Genomic DNA, 17397 nt, shown 5'->3' with positions numbered 1-17397 from the left:
GCTGCAGTCCATGGGGTCGCTATGGGTCAGTCACGACTGAGAGACTTCACTTTCACTTTTCACTTTCCTGCATTGGAGAAGGAAATGGCAACCCACTCCAGTGTTCTTGCCTGGAATCCCAGGGACGGGGGAGCCCGGTGGGCTGCCGTCTATGGGTCACACAGAGTCGGACACGACTGAAGTGACTTAGCAGCAGCAACAGCAACTCATTATTTTGCCATTATGTAAGATCATGACACCCTGGATTTATCATAAACTTCTGGAAATAATTTGCTCTGTGGTTTTATTTTTTGCAGGCCTGCTCTGGTGTATTTATAATCTGTATCTTTACAGGTTTCAGATACAGCAAAGAGTTTCACCTTCTCTGTTGAGGAAATCAACCATGTGGCAAACATTCAGCCAGCCCCAGTCATTGTCTACGATTATTATGAAAAAGGTAGGTGGGCAACAACCATGCTTTAAAACTACTGGAAGTTATATCTGTATCTAGGATTCCCTGAACTACTTAATTTTCGAAAATCATCCTTGGTCTTCAATATCTGGGTTTACTTTACATATTGTTTTTTTATTCCATTTTATATATATATATATAAACTTCTTACTGGGCCTTTTTCTATTTGCCAGAATTTTTCAACACCTAGAATCCTTTTGATATAATGAAAAGGCACTCCCTTAATTTGAAATACAAACCAGCTAAGCTTCCAGGTCTTGTTGCTGTTATTTTTGTTGTTAATGACCGAGACTAACCATTCCATGCTACATCTATGGACTTTAATTTGAGAGGAAGAGTGAGAAATATTCTGAAATATTATAGGCAAATCTTGATAGATTAGGTTTCAAAGCAGTTACTAAGAGGCTGTTCAGAAGATTTTAAAAAAGTTCCCTGGAAGGTTAGTGCTATTAATTTCTTGTTGAATGTCATGAAAAGTTTGTCAACAAGTCTTTGGGGATTTTGGGTGGGGTTTTTTGTCATTCTTTTGTTTTTTTGGCTGTGCTGGGTCTTCGTGGCAGGATGCAAACTCAATAACCCTATAGCATGTGGGATCCTGGTTCCCCCACAAGCGATCAATCTTGCGTCCTCTGCATTTGAAGGTAGATTCTTAACCACTGGATCACAGGGAAACCCCTGTAAAGCAGTCTTTGAATTCTGACTCTGTCATTTACTAATTGAATGTACTTTGTCAAGTACCTTAAACTTCAATACAACGTTCCTGGATTTAGAAAATAGAAGGAATTGACTTTCTTGCAGAATTACTGGAAGGGTTAGACCTAGTATAATTATATCTGACATCATCTGGCTATAGAAAGTTGGAGATGTAATAAGGATGAACTTTCTTTTTATTTTCCAGATGAATATGCCCATGCTTCTTACAATATCAACAGTGTTCCTGTTTCTCAGTGAGACAAAACAAAATACACAAAAAAGGTAAGGAAATCATATGCATCATGAGTTATTAAAAACATCTGGTGAGAAAATGAAAACCTAAGAAGATAAAACAATAGATGAAGCAAAGAGAAGTCTCTGGTGCTTCACACGGTCTGTACAATTATGCACATTAGGTAAGTACTCTGATAGGACAGCATTAAGATTTTTATTAATGTCTTTAAAATAACTTTAAAGAATTTGAAACTATATGTGTGCTTTTCATAAATGTTTCATTTTTTAAAACTCTCATGTTTGTTTTATGAATTTCTATGTTATTAATATGTATGTACATATTTTATACACATCATGTGTATGCTAATGTGTATTTGTGGATGTCTGTAAATATGTATTTGTTTATCCACCTCTATGTATGTATTTATATGTACATACACACATTTATTTATTGTTTGAACTGTTTTTAAATCCCAGGTAGAAAACAATTTACTTTGAATGAACTCATTCTCCTGTCTCAAACCTGGAAGAAATCCATGACCACCTCACATTCTGAATAGAGTTCACTCTGCTATGAGTTCTTATCAGAGTTCGTTTCAATAAATGCTGTGATTTTTGCATTCGAGTCTCTGATTTTCTTTTTTTCATTACATCATTCATAATTTTCATCCTAAAAAACTCAAGGTTTTGTTTGATACCAATGCTAACAATTTTGCTTTACTGTTGTCAATTCTGAATTCAAGTTTTTAGACAGAATTCAGAGTACTAAATATGAAATCTTCCAGCATCCAGGGAAAGCGAGAGCCCAGATTCCCGGAGGGGCAGAGGAGGAGACCACATTTAAGAGGACTTCACGTGAGCTTGATGATATAAAAAGAAACACAGGAGATATAAAACACTCTTCCCAATAAAATAACAAAGCATGTGTGGAGGGCAGAGTATACTTAGTCACAAATTAACTGATAGATTTATTGAATTCACACACATGATCGAGAGGGTAATCCAAGGACAGTTTATTTCTCTAAAAATTATTTTATTGGTCTGAGCTTATCACTTACGCCTGAAAAGGAATACTCATTGTCTACCCTTTACCTAACACTATGGTTGAAGCAATGAATTAATATTGAGAAGATGGAGGCAGGGCAAAATTGGAGGCAAGAGGGGTGGAAATTAATTCATTTCTCTACCGATTTCGATGCAGGCCTTGACTCTGCTGAGACTCTGTTACAGACAGGAAGAAGCTAGAGATAAATTCTCCAGCTGTGGAGTTCAAAATATTGGAAACAAAGTGTCCCAGGGTCTATCAGTATTAAATTAATAATAGAGTGACAGTAAAAGATGGCTAGGCTTATTTATTTTATACTGTCTCTGCCCAATGTACCCCAAAAATAGTACCTAAGCTAGAACTGGGCCCGTAATAAATGTTTATTTATTGAATCATCCTAGATAAATTGCTTATGTCAGCCCATGTGAAGGACTACAAAAGCTTATTTCACTGTGTTAAGAATTCCTTTATAACTAGTTTACCAAAACATCGTATGTCACATACGTAGATAATATGCTTAAAATTCTCCAAGCCAGGCTTCAGCAATATGTGAACCGTGAACTTCCTGATGTTCAAGCTGGTTTTAGAAAAGGCAGAGGAACTAGAGATCAAATTGCCAACATCCGCTGGATCATGGAAAAAGCAACAGAGTTCCAGAAAAATATCTATTTCTGCTTTATTGACTACGCCAAAGCCTTTGACTGTGTGGATCACAATAAACTGTGGAAAATTCTGCAAGAATTTTCTGTGGAAAATTCTGTGGAAATCTGTGGAATACCAGACCACCTGACCTGCCTCTTGAGAAACCCATATGCAGGTCAGGAAGCAACAGTTAGAACTGGACATGGAACAATAGACTGGTTCCAAATATGAAAAGGAGTATGTCAAGGCTGTATATTGTCACCCTGTTTATTTAACTTCTATGCAGAGTACATCATGAGAAACGCTGGACTGGAAGAAACACAAGCTGGAATCAAGATTCCTGAGAAAAATATCAATAACCTCAGATATGCAGATGACACCACCCTTATGGCAGAAAGTGAAGAGGAACTCAAAAGCCTCTTGATGAAGGTGAAAGTGGAGAGTGAAAAAGTTGGCTTAAAGCTCAACATTCAGAAAACGAAGATCATGGCATCCAGTCCCACCACTTCATGGGAAATAGATGGGGAAACAGTGGAGACAGTGTCAGACTTTATTTTTCTGGGCTCCAAAATCACTGCAGATGGTGACTGCAGTCATGAAATTAAAAGACGCTTATTCCTTGGAAGGAAAGTTATGACCAACCTAGATAGCATATTGAAAAGCAGAGACATTACTTTGCCAACAGAGGTCCGTCTAGTCAAGGCTATGGTTTTTTCCTGTGGTCATGTATGGATGTGAGAGTTGGACTGTGAAGAAGGCTGAGTGCTGAAGAACTGATGCTTTTGAACTGTGGTGTTGGAGAAGACTCTTGAGAGTCCCTTGGACTGCAAGGAGATCCAACCAGTCCATTCTGAAGGAGATCAGCCCTGGGATTTCTTTGGAAGGAATGATGCTAAAACTGAAACTTCAGTACTTTGGCCACCTCATGCCAAGAATTGACTCATTGGAAAATACTCTGATGCTAGGAGGGATTGGGGGCAAGAGCAGAAGGGGACGACAGAGGATGAGATGGCTGGATGGCATCACTGACTCGATGGACATGAGTCTGAGTGAACTCCGGGAGTTGGTGATAGACAGGGAGGCCTGGCATGCTGCTGTTCATGGGGTCACAAAGAGTCAGACACGACTGAGTGACTGATCTGATCTGATCTGAAACACACATCAGAGAAGGCAATGGCAACCCACTCCAGTACTCTTGCCTGGAAAATCTCATGGACAGAGGAGCCTGGTAGGCTGCAGTCCATGGGGCCGCTAAGTTGGGCACGACTGAGCAACTTCACTTTCACTTTTCACTTTCATGCATTGGAGAAGGAAATTGCAGCCCGCTCCAGTGTTCTTGCCTGGAGAATCCCAGGGACGGGGGAGCCTGGTGGGCTGCCATCTATGGGGTTGCACAGAGTTGGACATGACTGAAGCGACTTAGCAGCAGTAGCAGCAGCAAACACACACATCCCAGAATCTATACATATTATATTCAAGGATCCCATTCAGGGACTTGGACCAGGGTTGCAACAGTGAACATAGAAGATATCAAGTTCCAGGTATATTTTGAAGGTAAAATCAGTAGAATTTCCTGATGGATTGGATCCAAGGAATAAGGAAAATGGGGGCTTCCTAGGTGGTGCTAGTGGTAAAGAACCCGCCTTCTAATGCAAAAGACTTTAGAGACGTGGGTTTGATCCTCAAGTTGGGAAGGTCTCCTGGAGGAGGGAATGGCAACCCACTCCAGTATTGTTGCTTGGAGAATCCCATGGACAGAGGAACCTGGCAGGCTATAGTCCATAGGGTCGCAAAGAGTTGGACACAGAGATTGTTCCCATGCTTACCAGTTGAGCTACTGAAAAATAGATTCCCTGAGCTGCTGCAAGCTTGAATGGGAAAGTAGAACTTTGTCTTTGGATGTAGGGAGTTTGTGATTTTTATACACTCAAATGGAGATAATAGGTTGGAAGTTGAACAACAACAACAAAAAAAAATGTTAGAAATTTGAGAGAGAGCTCAGGGTTAAAAAAATAAATAAATAAATGTGGGTGATGCTGGCACACAGATCATGGATAGGAGGAGTTCACTCAGGCAGTGAGTCTGTATGGAGAAGAAAATCAAGGACTTTACTGTGAGGCATTCAAATATTAAAACACAAGGCAGGAGAAGGTTGAGGAAGAACGAATAAAGGAGACTATGAAGGAGAAACCAGAGGAGTAAAATGAAAACTCTGGCCTCAGGGTACTTTTGGATGGAGCATAATCCTTTAAGCCAATCACATTATCACAGTCTCCTCTGACAGTGACTGGTTTTCACAGGTCAGGTTCCCTGGAACGCAAACCCTGGATGGAGATATGTGTGAGGGTGTTTATTGGGGACAACTTTGAAGATCAACACCAGTACAGGATAAAGGATCAGGATTGTACAGACGAAAGAGTTGAGCTGCAATGGGTCACAATAAAATTTGAGCCCGTAGTGAGCTTTGATGCTGAGGTTGTCTTTTAGAGTTTCTCCTACTTTAAGGCAAGGGACTTCCAAGTGGTATAGTGGTAAAGAATTCACCTGCCGATGCAGGAGATGCAGGAGATCCAGATTCAATCCCTAGGTCGGTAATATCCCCTGGAAAGGAAATGGCAACCCACTTCAGTATTCTCGCCTGGAAAATTCCATGGACAGAGGAGCCTGGTGGGCTACAGTCCATGGAGCTGCAAAGAATCAGACACGACTGAGCAACTGAGCATGCACATGCACATTAATGCAAGGGAGCCAAGTCTTTATATCATCATGGATAAATAAGAGACACACAAAAAAACAGTTATTTACATACTTCCTAATTATCGCAATTAACTTTCCACATGAGTATCATGTGCTCAGTCCATGGGATTGACTCTGTGACCCCATGGACTGTGTTTATACCATCACAGCAAACATTACTGAATACAGAGATGCCTCTAAGGAAGAGGAGGAAGAAGAGGGGAGTTGTGTAAAAAGTCTTTCTGATATTCACAGAAATTCTCAGTGTGAATTCATTCAAGAACTAACAGCCACCCAGATTCCCAGCAGTTACGAGTACTTCAGCCATGGAGTAGAATTTCTAAGGAGCACACCTGCGATTACTATACTTTGATCTAACAATGAGAAATTGAAATTGAATCTGACTAAGGACCTATACAGGGGTGTCTCCTGATACAGCAACCAAAGTGATTTTGCTCTCTGGTAGAGAAGAGAGAAAGAAGCAGACAGAGAGGAAAAAAGAAAGGAAAAGAAAGAGAGAGATTCTGGAGCAGAAAATTTTGTTTTTTACTGACTCCTTTCTTCCCCAGATTGGGATATTGCTGGGAAGAAATCATTTTTGGTACTTTAGAAGCCAAATTGTGATGAAAAAGGCAAATGATACTGATATACCTAAGAAGTAAAGCAAAAACAATGGAAGAAACTTCTTGATGGCATTGGTGAGCTGCTGAATTAATGCTGTTTCCATGTTCCTCAGAATTTGTGCCAAATGAGATAATAAATGTTTGGTATTTTTAAATCTCTGCTAGTAAGACATTCTTTTACTTGCCACTGATAAAGTTCCTTATGATTCATTTTTTCCCCAATTCTTTGCCTCTGTTTTCCTGTCTCGTCTTCATATAGAACCTGTGATGCCTCCTTTTTAAAGTTCTTTCTGATTATTAATCCCAGGAAAATTCATTTGGAGCGGTCAGTATAGGTGCCTGGCTGACATGAAACATCCAATGCTCACAGTAATAGTCTCCATGAGTAGGACTTTGAAGGTGTGTGTGTGTGTGTGTAATATTTAGTCTTAAAGGGGACCTATCCAATGTTTTCTACATGTCAGGCACTTTGCTGATCACTTTAAATATACTAATTGACTCATTGGAAAAGATTCTGATAGTAGCAAAGATGGAGAGCAAGAGGAGAAGGGGGTGACAGAGGATGAGATGGTTGGATGGCATCACTTGACTCAATGAACATGAGTTTGAGCAAACTCAGGGAGTTGGTGATGGACAGGGAAGCCTGGTGTGCTATAGTTCACAGGGTCGCAAAGAGTTGGACAAACTTAGCAACTGGACAACAACAATGTAATTCCCACAGTTCGGTTTAGTTCAGTCGCTCAGTCGGGTCTGACTCTTTGCAACCCCATGGACTGCAGCACGCCAGGCCTCTGTGTCCATCACCAACTCCCTGAGTTTGCTCAAACTCATGTCCATTCAGTCAGTGATGCCATCCAACCATCTCATCCTAGTCGTCCTCTTCTCTTGCCTTCAATCTTTCCCAGCATGAGGGTCTTTTCCAATGAGTGAGTTCTTCACATCAGGTGGCCTAAGTATTGGAATTTCACCTTCAACATCAGTCCTTCCAATGAATATTTAGGAGTTATTTCCTTTAGGATGGACTGGTTGGATCTCCTTGAAGTTCAAGGGACTCTCAAGAGTCTTCTCCAACACCACAGTTCAAAAGCATCAATTCTTTGGTGATCAGCTTTCTTTATAGTCCAACTCTCACATCCATACATGACTAATGGAAAAATCATAGCCTTGACTAGACAGACCTTTGTTGACAAAGTAATGTCTCTGCTTTTTAATATGTTGTCTAGATTGGTCATAACTTTTCTTCCAAGAACTAAGAGTCTTTTTATTTCATGGCTGCAGTCACCATCTGCAGTGATTTGGGAGCCCCAAAAAATAAAGTCTGCCACTGTTTCCAGTTTCTCCATCTATTTGCCATGACATGATGAACCAGATGCCATGATCTTAGTGTTCTGAATGTTGAGGTTTAAGCCAGCTTTTTCACTCTCCTCTTTCACTTTCATCAAGAGCCCCTTTAGTTCTTCTTCACTTTCTGCCATAAGAGTGGTGTCATCTGCATATCTGAGGTTATTGATAGTTCTCCCGGCAATACTGATTTCAATTAGTGTTTCATCCAGCCCAGCATTTCTCATGATGCACTCTGCATATAAGTTAAATAAGCAGGGTGACAATAAACAGCCTTGACATACTACCTTTCCTATTTGGAACCAGTTTGTTGTTCCACGTACAGTTGTAACTGTTTCTTCCTAACCTGCATACAGATTTCTCAAGAGGCAGGTAAGGTGGTCTGAAATTCCCATCTCCTTCAGAATTTTCCACACTTTATTGTGATCCACAGAATCAAAGGCTTTGGCATAGTCAATAAAGCAGAAATAGATGTTTTTCTGGAACTCTCTTGCTTTTTTGATGATCCAGTGGATGTTGGCAATTTTATCTCTGGTTCCTCTACCTTTTCTAAAACCAGCTTGAACATCTGGAAGTTCACGGTTCACATATTGCTGAAGCCTGGCTTGAAAATTTTTGATCATTACTTTGCTAGCGTGTGAAATGAATGCAATTGTGTGGTAGTTTGAGCATTCTTTGGCATTGCCTTTCTTAGGGATTGGAATGAAAACTGACCTTTTCCAGTCCTGTAGCCACTGCTGAGTTTTCCAAATTTGCTGGTATATTGAATGCAGCACTTTCACAGCATCATTTTTTAGGATTTGAAATAGCTCAACTGGAATTCCATCAACTCCACTAGCTTTGTTCGTAGTGATGCTTACTAAGGTCCACTTGACTTCACATTCCAGGATGTCTGGCTCTAGGTCAGTGATCAGACCATCATGATTATCTGGGTCATGAAGTTCTTTTTTGTACAGTTCTGTGTATTCTTGCCACCTCTTCTAAATGTCTTTTGCTTCTGTTAGGTCCATACCATTTCTGTCCTTTATTGAGCCCATCTTTACATGAAATGTTCCCTTGGTATCTCTAATTTTCTTGAAGAGATCTCTAGTCTTTCTCATTCTGTTGTTTTCCTCTATTTCTTTGCATTGATTGCTGAGGAAGGCTTTCTTATCTCTCCTTGCTATTCTTCAGAACTCTGCATTCTGATGCTTATATCTTTCCTTTTCTCCTTTGCTTTTCACTTATCTTCTTTTCACAGCTATTTGTTAAGGCCTCCCCAGACAGCCATTTTGCTTTTTTGCATTTCTTTTCCATGGGGATGGTCTTGATCCCTGTCTCCTGTACAATGTCATGAACTTCCATCCATAGTTCATCAGGCACTCTGTCTATGAGATCTAGTCCCTTAAATCTATTTCTCATTTCCACTGTATAATCATAAGGGATTTGATTTAGGTCATACCTGAATGGTCTAGTGGTTTTCCCCACTTTCTCCAATTTCAGTCTGAATTTGGCAATAAGGAGTTCATGATCTGAGCCACAGTCAGATCCTGGTCTTGTTTTTGCTGACTGTATACAGCTTCGTTATCTTTGGCTACAAAGAATATAATCAATCTAATTTCAGTGTTGACCATCTGGTGATGTCCATGTGCACAGTCTTTTCTTGTGTTGTTGGAAGAGGGTGTTTGCTATGACCAGTGCGTTCTTTTGGCAAATTAGCCTTTGCCCTGCTTCATTCCGTATTCCAAGGCCAAATTTGCCTGTTACTCCAGGTGTTTCTTGACTTCCTACTTTTGCATTCCAGGCCCCCATAATGAAAAGGACATCTTTTTTTGGTGTTAATTCTAGAAGGTCTGTAGGTCTTCATAGAACTGTTCAACTTCAGCTTCTTCAGCATTACTGGTCTGGTCATAAACTTGGATAGCCGTGATATTGGATGGTTTCCCTCGGAAGTGAACAGAGATCATTCTGTTATTTTTGAGATTGCATCCAAGTACTCCACTTTGACTCTTTTGTTGACTATGATTACTCCATTTCTTCTAAGGGATTCTTGCCCACAGTAGTAGATATAATGGTCATCAGAATTAAATTCACCCATTCCAGTTTATTTTAGTTCCCTGATTCCTAAAATGTCGACATTTGCTCTTTCCATCTCCTGTTTGACCACTTCCAATTTGCCTTGATTCATGCATCTAACATTTCAGGTTCCTATGCAATATTGCTCTTTACAGCATTGGACCTTGCTTCCATCACCGGTCATATCCACAACTGGGTGTTGTTTTTGCTTTGGTTCCCTCTCTTCATACTGTCTGGAGTTATTTCTCCACTGATCTCCAGTAGCATATTGGGCACCTACCAAATTGGGGAGTTCATCTTTCAGTGTCCTATCTATTTTCCTTTTCATACTGTTCATGGGTTTCTCAAGGCAGGAATACTAAAGTGGTTTTCCATTCCCTTCTCCAGTGGACCACATTTTGTCAGAACTCTCCACCACGACCCGTCCGTCTTGGGTGGCCCTACACACCATGGCTCACAGTTTTATTGAGTTAGACAAGGCTGTGGTCCATGTGACTAGATTGGTTAGTTTTCTGTGATAGTGGTTTTCGGTCTATCTGCCCTCTGATGGCAGAGAGGGCAATGGCACCCCACTCCAGTACTCTTGCCTGGAAAATCTCATGGACAGAGGAGACTGGTAGGCTCTGTCCATAAGCCGCTAAGAGTCGGACAGGACTGAAGTGACTTATCAGCAGGAGCAGCCCTCTGATGGAGAAGGATAAGAGGCTTATGAAAGTTTCCTGATGGGATAGACTGACTGAGGAGGAAACTGGGTCTTGTTCTTATGGGCAGGGCCATGCTCAGTAAATCTTTAATCCAATTTTCTGTTTATAGGTGGAGCTGTGTTCCCTCCCTGCTATTTACCTGGGACTTCCCTGGTGGCTCAGATGGTAAAGCGGGAGACCTGGGTTCAATCCCTCGGTCAGGAAGATTCCCTGGAGAAGGAAATGGCAACCCACTCCAGTACTTTTGCCTAGAAAACCCCATGGACAGAGGAGCCTGGTGCAGGCTACTGCCCATGGGGTCGCAAAGAGTCGGACACAAGTGAGCAACTTCACTCACTCACCACTCAAACTATGGTGGAAGTAACTAGATAGCATATTCAAAAGCAGAGATATTACTTTGCCAACAAAGGTCCATCTAGTCAAGGCTATGGTTTTTCCTGTGGTCATGTATGGATGTGAGAGTTGGACTGTGAAGAAGGCTGAGCACTGAAGAATTGATGCCTTTGAACTGTGGTGTTGGAGAAGACTCTTGAGAGTCCCTTGGACTGCAAGGAGATCCAACCAGTCCATTCTGAAGATCAGCCCTGGGATTTCTTTGGAAGGAATGAGGGTAAAGCTGAAACTCCAGTACTTTGGCCACCTCATGCGAAGAGTTGACTCACTGGAAAAGACTCTGATGCTGGGAGGGATTGGGGGCAGGAGGAGAAGGGGACAACAGAGGATGAGATGGCTGGATGGCATCACTGACTCGATGGACGTGAGTCTGAGTGAACTCTGGGAGTTGGTGATGGACAGGGAGGCCTGGCGTGCTGCGATTCATGGGGTTGTAAAGAGTCGGACATGACTGAGCAACTGATCTGATCTGATCTAATGAAGATAGTGGTGACCTGTCTCAAAAGAACCCAGGCACATGCTGCTACACTCCACGTCCCCAACCCTGCAGCAGGCCATCACCGACCCACGCCTTTGCCGGAGACTCACGGACACCCACAGGCAAGTCTCCTGTGGGTGACTGTTCCTTTCTCTTGGGTCCAGGTGCACAAGGTTCTGTTGTGCCCTCCAAGAGTCTATTTCCCTGTCCCATGTAAGTTCTGGCAGCTCTATAGTGGGGTTAATGGCGACCTCCTCCTAGAGGGTTTATGCCATACCCACACCCAGAGCCCCTGTCCCTGCAGCAGACCACTGCCAACCTGTACTTCCACCAGAGACACTCAAACACAGTTCTGTCTCTATCTCTGTCTCTGTCTCTGTCTCCATCTCTGTGTGGTCCCTGGGTCCTGGTGCGCACAAGGTTTGTTTGAGCCCTCTGAGCGTCTCTGGTGGAACCGAGGTTTGATTCTAAATACGAATTCGCCCCTCCTACCGTCTTTCTGGTGCTTCTCCTTTGCCCTTGAACGTGGAGTAGCTCCTCACAGCTGCTCCAGTGCCTATCGTCTTACTGGGGCTTTTCTGACCTTGGACGTGGGGTATCTCTTCTCTGCCGTTTGCCCCTCCAGAGCCACACAGCCACCGCTCGCCACTCCAGCACTGCCTAATTCCCACAATAACCTTATAAATCATTGCTGTTATAATTATTCCCATTCATAGACAAAGAAAGAGAAGCATCGGGAATTTCAGTGACTCATCAGAGGCTATTTGTCTCTAAGTCATAGAAGCAGAATCCAAACATGGGCTTTGAGTTTCCACCCAGGAAAAGGAAAGAAAATTCTACATACAAACCCCATTCTTAATATAATGATATTTAAAGTACCGGGTGAGTAAATGTAGTTTCTTTTTTACAACAACAAAATTTAAAAAAAAAAAATTTTTTTTTTTTTTTTGAGGGAAAGCTTTCATTTTTAAAATATTTGGCTGCCCTGAGTCTTAGTTGCTGCATGTAGAATCTAGTTCCCCAACCAGGGATCGAACCTGTGCCCCCTGCTTTTGTCTCTCAGAGTCTTAAGCCACTGGATGCAAAGGGGCTGCACTGGCTGCACCCATTTCCCAGCAGGATCCGTTGGTTCCCAGACTCACTCTGCCTAAAAGAAAGTCCACTTCTCAAGGCAAAAAGAGTCTGGAAAATTTTATGACTTGCCAAAACCAAAACAAGTTGACAGAAACCTTATTATTTGAGGTAATGGTAATTCCAAAGAGAACACTGTGAGCTTGCTCCCCCTCAGCCCTACCCCAGGTGCATAATCCTGTGAGCATTCACACAAAGAAGGGTTTGAAGGGAGAAGACAGAGGCACCTTGCTTACCATCTGCTGCAGGACGTGACTGCCTGTGAGGTTGTGGGTAGAGTTCTCATCAAGAACATGTTCTGAGGAAGGAACAAGTTCTCATTCATGACACTAGTCATGATAGATTCCTGGCACATTTTCCCTTTGCCCTAAGCCTTTATCTAACAGGAAATAATTGCATAACACTGAATATTGTGCAAAGCAATGTCACTATCATCAAAGTGATTATCATCAAAGATTGTGAAAGGGTTAGGGTTCTTTCCAGAAATTTTCTACTTTCTTAATATTAAAAATTATGTTGCAGGGAGGGAAGGGTGGGAGGAAGAGATTGTTAGGGAGGTTGGGATGAACATGTACACACTGCTATATTTTAAATGGATAATTAAGGACCTACTGTTTAGCACATGAAACGCTGCTCAATATTATGTGGCAGCCTGGATGGGAGGGGAGTTTGGGGGAGAATAGTTACATGTCTACATATGGCTGAGCCCCTTCACTCTTTACCTAAAACTTATCACAACATTGTTAATTGGCTATACCCCAATAAAAAATAAAAAGTTTAAAAAATTAATTTAACAATGAATTATAACTACTTCCCAAGGAACCATATCTTAAAGAAAGTGAAGCCTGAAAGAGGATAAGGATATAGAACTATACTGAAGTTATACTCCAAATTTGACTTTGGAATTTGGGATGTATTTTCACAAGACTGGAAATAATTTATTTTTTATCTTTCTTATTTTTACTTTTCACCAGCATGTGCTACCTATTTACTTTTTAAGAGTATATATTGCCTATATAATTTTCAATCACTTTTTCATCATAGACAAAATTATCTGGATATAAAGTGTTTTATGTATTAAAGTATGAGTATTAACTTCAAATATATAAATTCCAAACATGAGAACTAGATAGACAATTCTAAGGATAGATACAACAAATTTTAGCTGCTAATTGACAATCTAGAGAATTCTCATATGGGTGAGTCAACTTAATGAACTTAAAGTATATGTATATATATATATACTTTATATATATATGGGCTTCCCTGGTGGCTCAGATGGTAAAGAATCTGACTGCAATGCGGGAGACCTGAGTTCGATCTCTGGGTTGGGAAGATTCCCCTGGAGAAAGGCATGGCAACCCACTCCAGCATTCTTGCCTGGAGAAGTCCATTGACAGAGGTGCCTGACAAGCCACAGCCCTGGAGTCACAAAGCATTGGACATAACTGAGCAACTAAGCATAGCACATACATAAGTATATGTATCAGAGGGATATGTATTTAGATGTTTATGTTTGTCTCCTCCTAATCAGATAAATCAGATTACATTTGTTTGAAAATATAAACTCAATTCACCTTAGTAAAAAGGAGTGTTAATGCAAGTTGCTTCTCCCACTCACCAAATTTCAACATGCATAACAATTAATTTGTGTTTTTGAAATTCCTCATGTTACACTTCCTTTTGTTGATATTAGATTTAGGCTTCCAAGTTGTATCATGTTAATAAAGTCTTAGAAAACATTTGACTTCCAGGTATGCCCATTTCTGGTAAATTTATGTTCTACATTTTGATTAACAAAGATGTTCTAAGTGTAAGTATGTAACTATTTGAATGTTCTTCAAATATTAAGTGATTGTTTTAGGGTCACACCTTGAAGTGAGTGTTATGACAAGGGACAAAGAAACTCCATGGAATCAGTAAAGGAGGAGAAGCATGGAGAGAAGTAGATTTTTGTTGTTGCTTTTCATAAAGGATAAGGTAAGTGATCACCACTATGACATTGTTTTCCATTTGTGATGTAGAGACATTAATTAAAGGCATAAAGACACAGTCTTGGTCAAATGACAGGGACAATTTTCTTTAGACTTGGCCAAAACCTTTGCAGTAAAGAAACACACAATACCAGGTTGTCCTTGTAGAAAGGGGTGGGTAAAAATACAGCAAGAGAAAGAAAAGATCATGAATATCATTTTTTTTTTTTTTTTTTGCTTTAGTGAATGATTAGAGGAAATGTATAGTTAGTCACGGAGAAGTCAATGGCACCCCACTCCAGTACTTTTGCCTGGAAAATCCCATGGACGGAGGAGCCTGGTAGCTGCAGTCCATGGGGTCACGAAGAGTCTGACACGACTGAGCGACTTCCCTTTCACTTTTCACTTTCAGGCGTTGGAGAAGGAAATGGCAACCCACTCCATTGTTCTTGCCCGGAGAATCCCAGGGACGCGGGAGCCTGGTGGGCTGCTGTCTATGGGGTCGCACAGGGTCAGACACGACTGAAGCGACTTAGCAGCAGCAGCAGCATAGTTAGTTATCTCCCACTTTTTGAAACCCCATCGACTGTACCCCGTCAGGTTCCTCTGTTCGTCTAGTTATCCAGGCAAGAATACTGGAATGGATTGCCATTTCCTCCTCCAGGGGATCTTCCTGACCCAAGGATTGAACCCAAGTCTCTTACATCTCCTGCATTGGCAGGTGGATTCTTTACCACTGCACTACCTGGGAAGCCCGTTAATTCATACATTAAATTCCAAATTTTAATGGCACTATCATGTTTGCCTAGTAAATATCCAGAATGTAATCAAGAGCTCTAACACTGTTGTATCCATATTAAAGAAGAGGCATCAATGGGAAGCTGAGGAAAGAAGCTGGACTAAGAGTGGGAAAATTTGAAATGAAATTTGTTGTATCAATTTGGAGGCAAAGCATTGTAATGAAAATACTGACTTTGATAGCCTTTATAGAACTAATTACTTTAATTAATTGCTTCTCTGTTATTGAGGTTTCCTTTGTTGGGGCTGCAAAGTCTGATACATAGGCCAGCATCTTTCTGTTACATTAATTCCTCAGATTCAGTCTTTTGATGTATTGCAATTTTCTTAAACTCCAAAATCCTTCAGTTATCAAAATGATTGCTAAGTAGCTAAGTATTGCTTTGATGCTTTCAATTTTAATGCTCTGGCTTAAATTTTGTAAGCAGTATGCTCTATTCATCCCTTCATTCTACAAGAAAGCTCTTTAGCTAAAGCTTATGCAAAGCTTTTCAATCTACAAAACAGAATCTGTTTTCTTGACTGTCTCTCTCAACTATAGTGAGATCCAGACCAAAATATTTGAAGAGAAATGTTACTGGACAGGATTTCTTCAAATGCATTAGCTTTGAATTAAATATTTCATTCTAGTGTGTAGAGATAAGAATATTGCAGGTTCACAAAAGGTACCCATATAACTGACTTTCTATGGACAGATATCAGATTATTTTACAGTGTATGTAAATGTCTTTTAATTTTTAAAAGAATAACATAGTTCTCAGTTTATGATGATGTAAGTACAGTCATAAATGCTGACAAGGGAATGAGGACAGAAATTTGTCAAATGGAATAAGATAAAGAAAAGGAAACATTCCCATACAGAGAAGGAAAGTTTTAAGAAAGAAAAAAAAAAAAAAGAATTTAAACGATGATATAAGAAAGTGACAAAATGAGAGAAATAAACAAGATTGGCTTTTCCAGGAAAAGATATGACAAATGATAAATTAAAATTTTGAGTGATGTCAACACCTAGTTAGTAGGAGGGATTTTTTTAACAGCTTTATCAAGATATAGTTTACACACTAGAAAATTCATCCATTTAGAGTATAAGTCAGTGACTTTTAGTATATCCAGAGTTTTGTAACCATCACCGCAGGAATATTTTCATTATCCCCTCCAAAAATCTGTACCCATTTGCTGTCACCCCAAAGCCCCCTTCTCCCCAGGGAGGGATTTTTTGATAAGACAGCTATCTCATATTTATTTGCTCCCTAGGTTCTCCAGACCAGACCAGCTTTCATTACATTCTTTGCTAAAAGAGCAACTCTCAACCAGAAGGAAAGATCAATAGCAATCAGGCCCAGAGAAAACATGGTCCTTGTGCAGACAGGTATCCATCTACAAGCTTGGGAAGAAACTGAGTGTATCTAAGTTTCATTATGCTCAGCTACTATCATTTATAGGATATCTAAATTGATGGTACTCAACACATGCTTGTGGCTTCCCTGATGGCTCAGTTGGTAAAGAATTCACCTGCAATGCAGGAGACCTGGATCTGATCCCTGGGTTGGGAAGAACTTTTGGTGAAAGAAATGGGAAGCTACTCCAGTATTCTTGCCTGGAGAATCCACAGTCCATGAGGTCGCAAGAGTCAGATATAACTCAATGACTAAACCACCACCACCAATACATGCTTAGCAAATCAGTCATATTAAAATCCATTAGAAAGGTTGCTTAAAATATAAAATAAAAATATAGATTAAAGTGCTCACTTCAGCAGCATGTACACTAAAATCTGGGTGTGTCCCTCTAAAGCCCAGATTTGGGTCTTCCCTGGTGGCTCAGACAGTAAAGAATCTGCCTGCAATGTGAGAGATCCAGGTTCGATCCCTGGATTGGAAAGATCCTCTGGAGAAAGGAATGGGCATCCCACTCCAGTATCTTGCCTGGAGAATCACATGGACAGAGGAGCCTGACAGGCTACTGTCCATGGGGTCGCAAAGAGTTAGACATGACTGAACAACTCTGACTCACTCATACTAAAATTAGAACAATACAGAGAAGATTAGCATGACCCTAGATAAGGAGAACACACAAATTCATGAAACATTTCATTTTTTC

At 40.7% G+C, this 17397-nt stretch overlaps 1 protein-coding gene and 1 non-coding gene across 2 annotated transcripts in view; both read left to right on the top strand.

Moving 5' to 3' along the window:
- Nucleotides 1-1989, top strand: part of LOC102268072 (ovostatin homolog 2-like) — a 64973-nt gene extending 62984 nt beyond the window's left edge. The window contains exons 33-35 of the mRNA XM_070370132.1: nt 334-436; nt 1350-1426; nt 1856-1989. Of these exons, the coding sequence (XP_070226233.1) occupies nt 334-436; nt 1350-1402 (156 nt within the window). The 3' untranslated portion in view covers nt 1403-1426; nt 1856-1989. The remainder of the gene's footprint in view (nt 1-333; nt 437-1349; nt 1427-1855) is intronic.
- A 15302-nt stretch (nt 1990-17291) lies between these two features.
- LOC138988019 (U6 spliceosomal RNA) lies at nt 17292-17397 on the top strand. Its single transcript, XR_011464368.1, has one exon. It is a non-coding gene; the product is annotated as a U6 spliceosomal RNA (small nuclear RNA).

This window comes from Bos mutus, chromosome 5, assembly GCF_027580195.1.
Source record: "Bos mutus isolate GX-2022 chromosome 5, NWIPB_WYAK_1.1, whole genome shotgun sequence".
NCBI lineage: Eukaryota > Metazoa > Chordata > Mammalia > Artiodactyla > Bovidae > Bos > Bos mutus.
The sequence above is the reverse complement of the archived record's forward strand: the minus strand, read 5'-3'. Positions and strand labels throughout refer to the sequence as shown.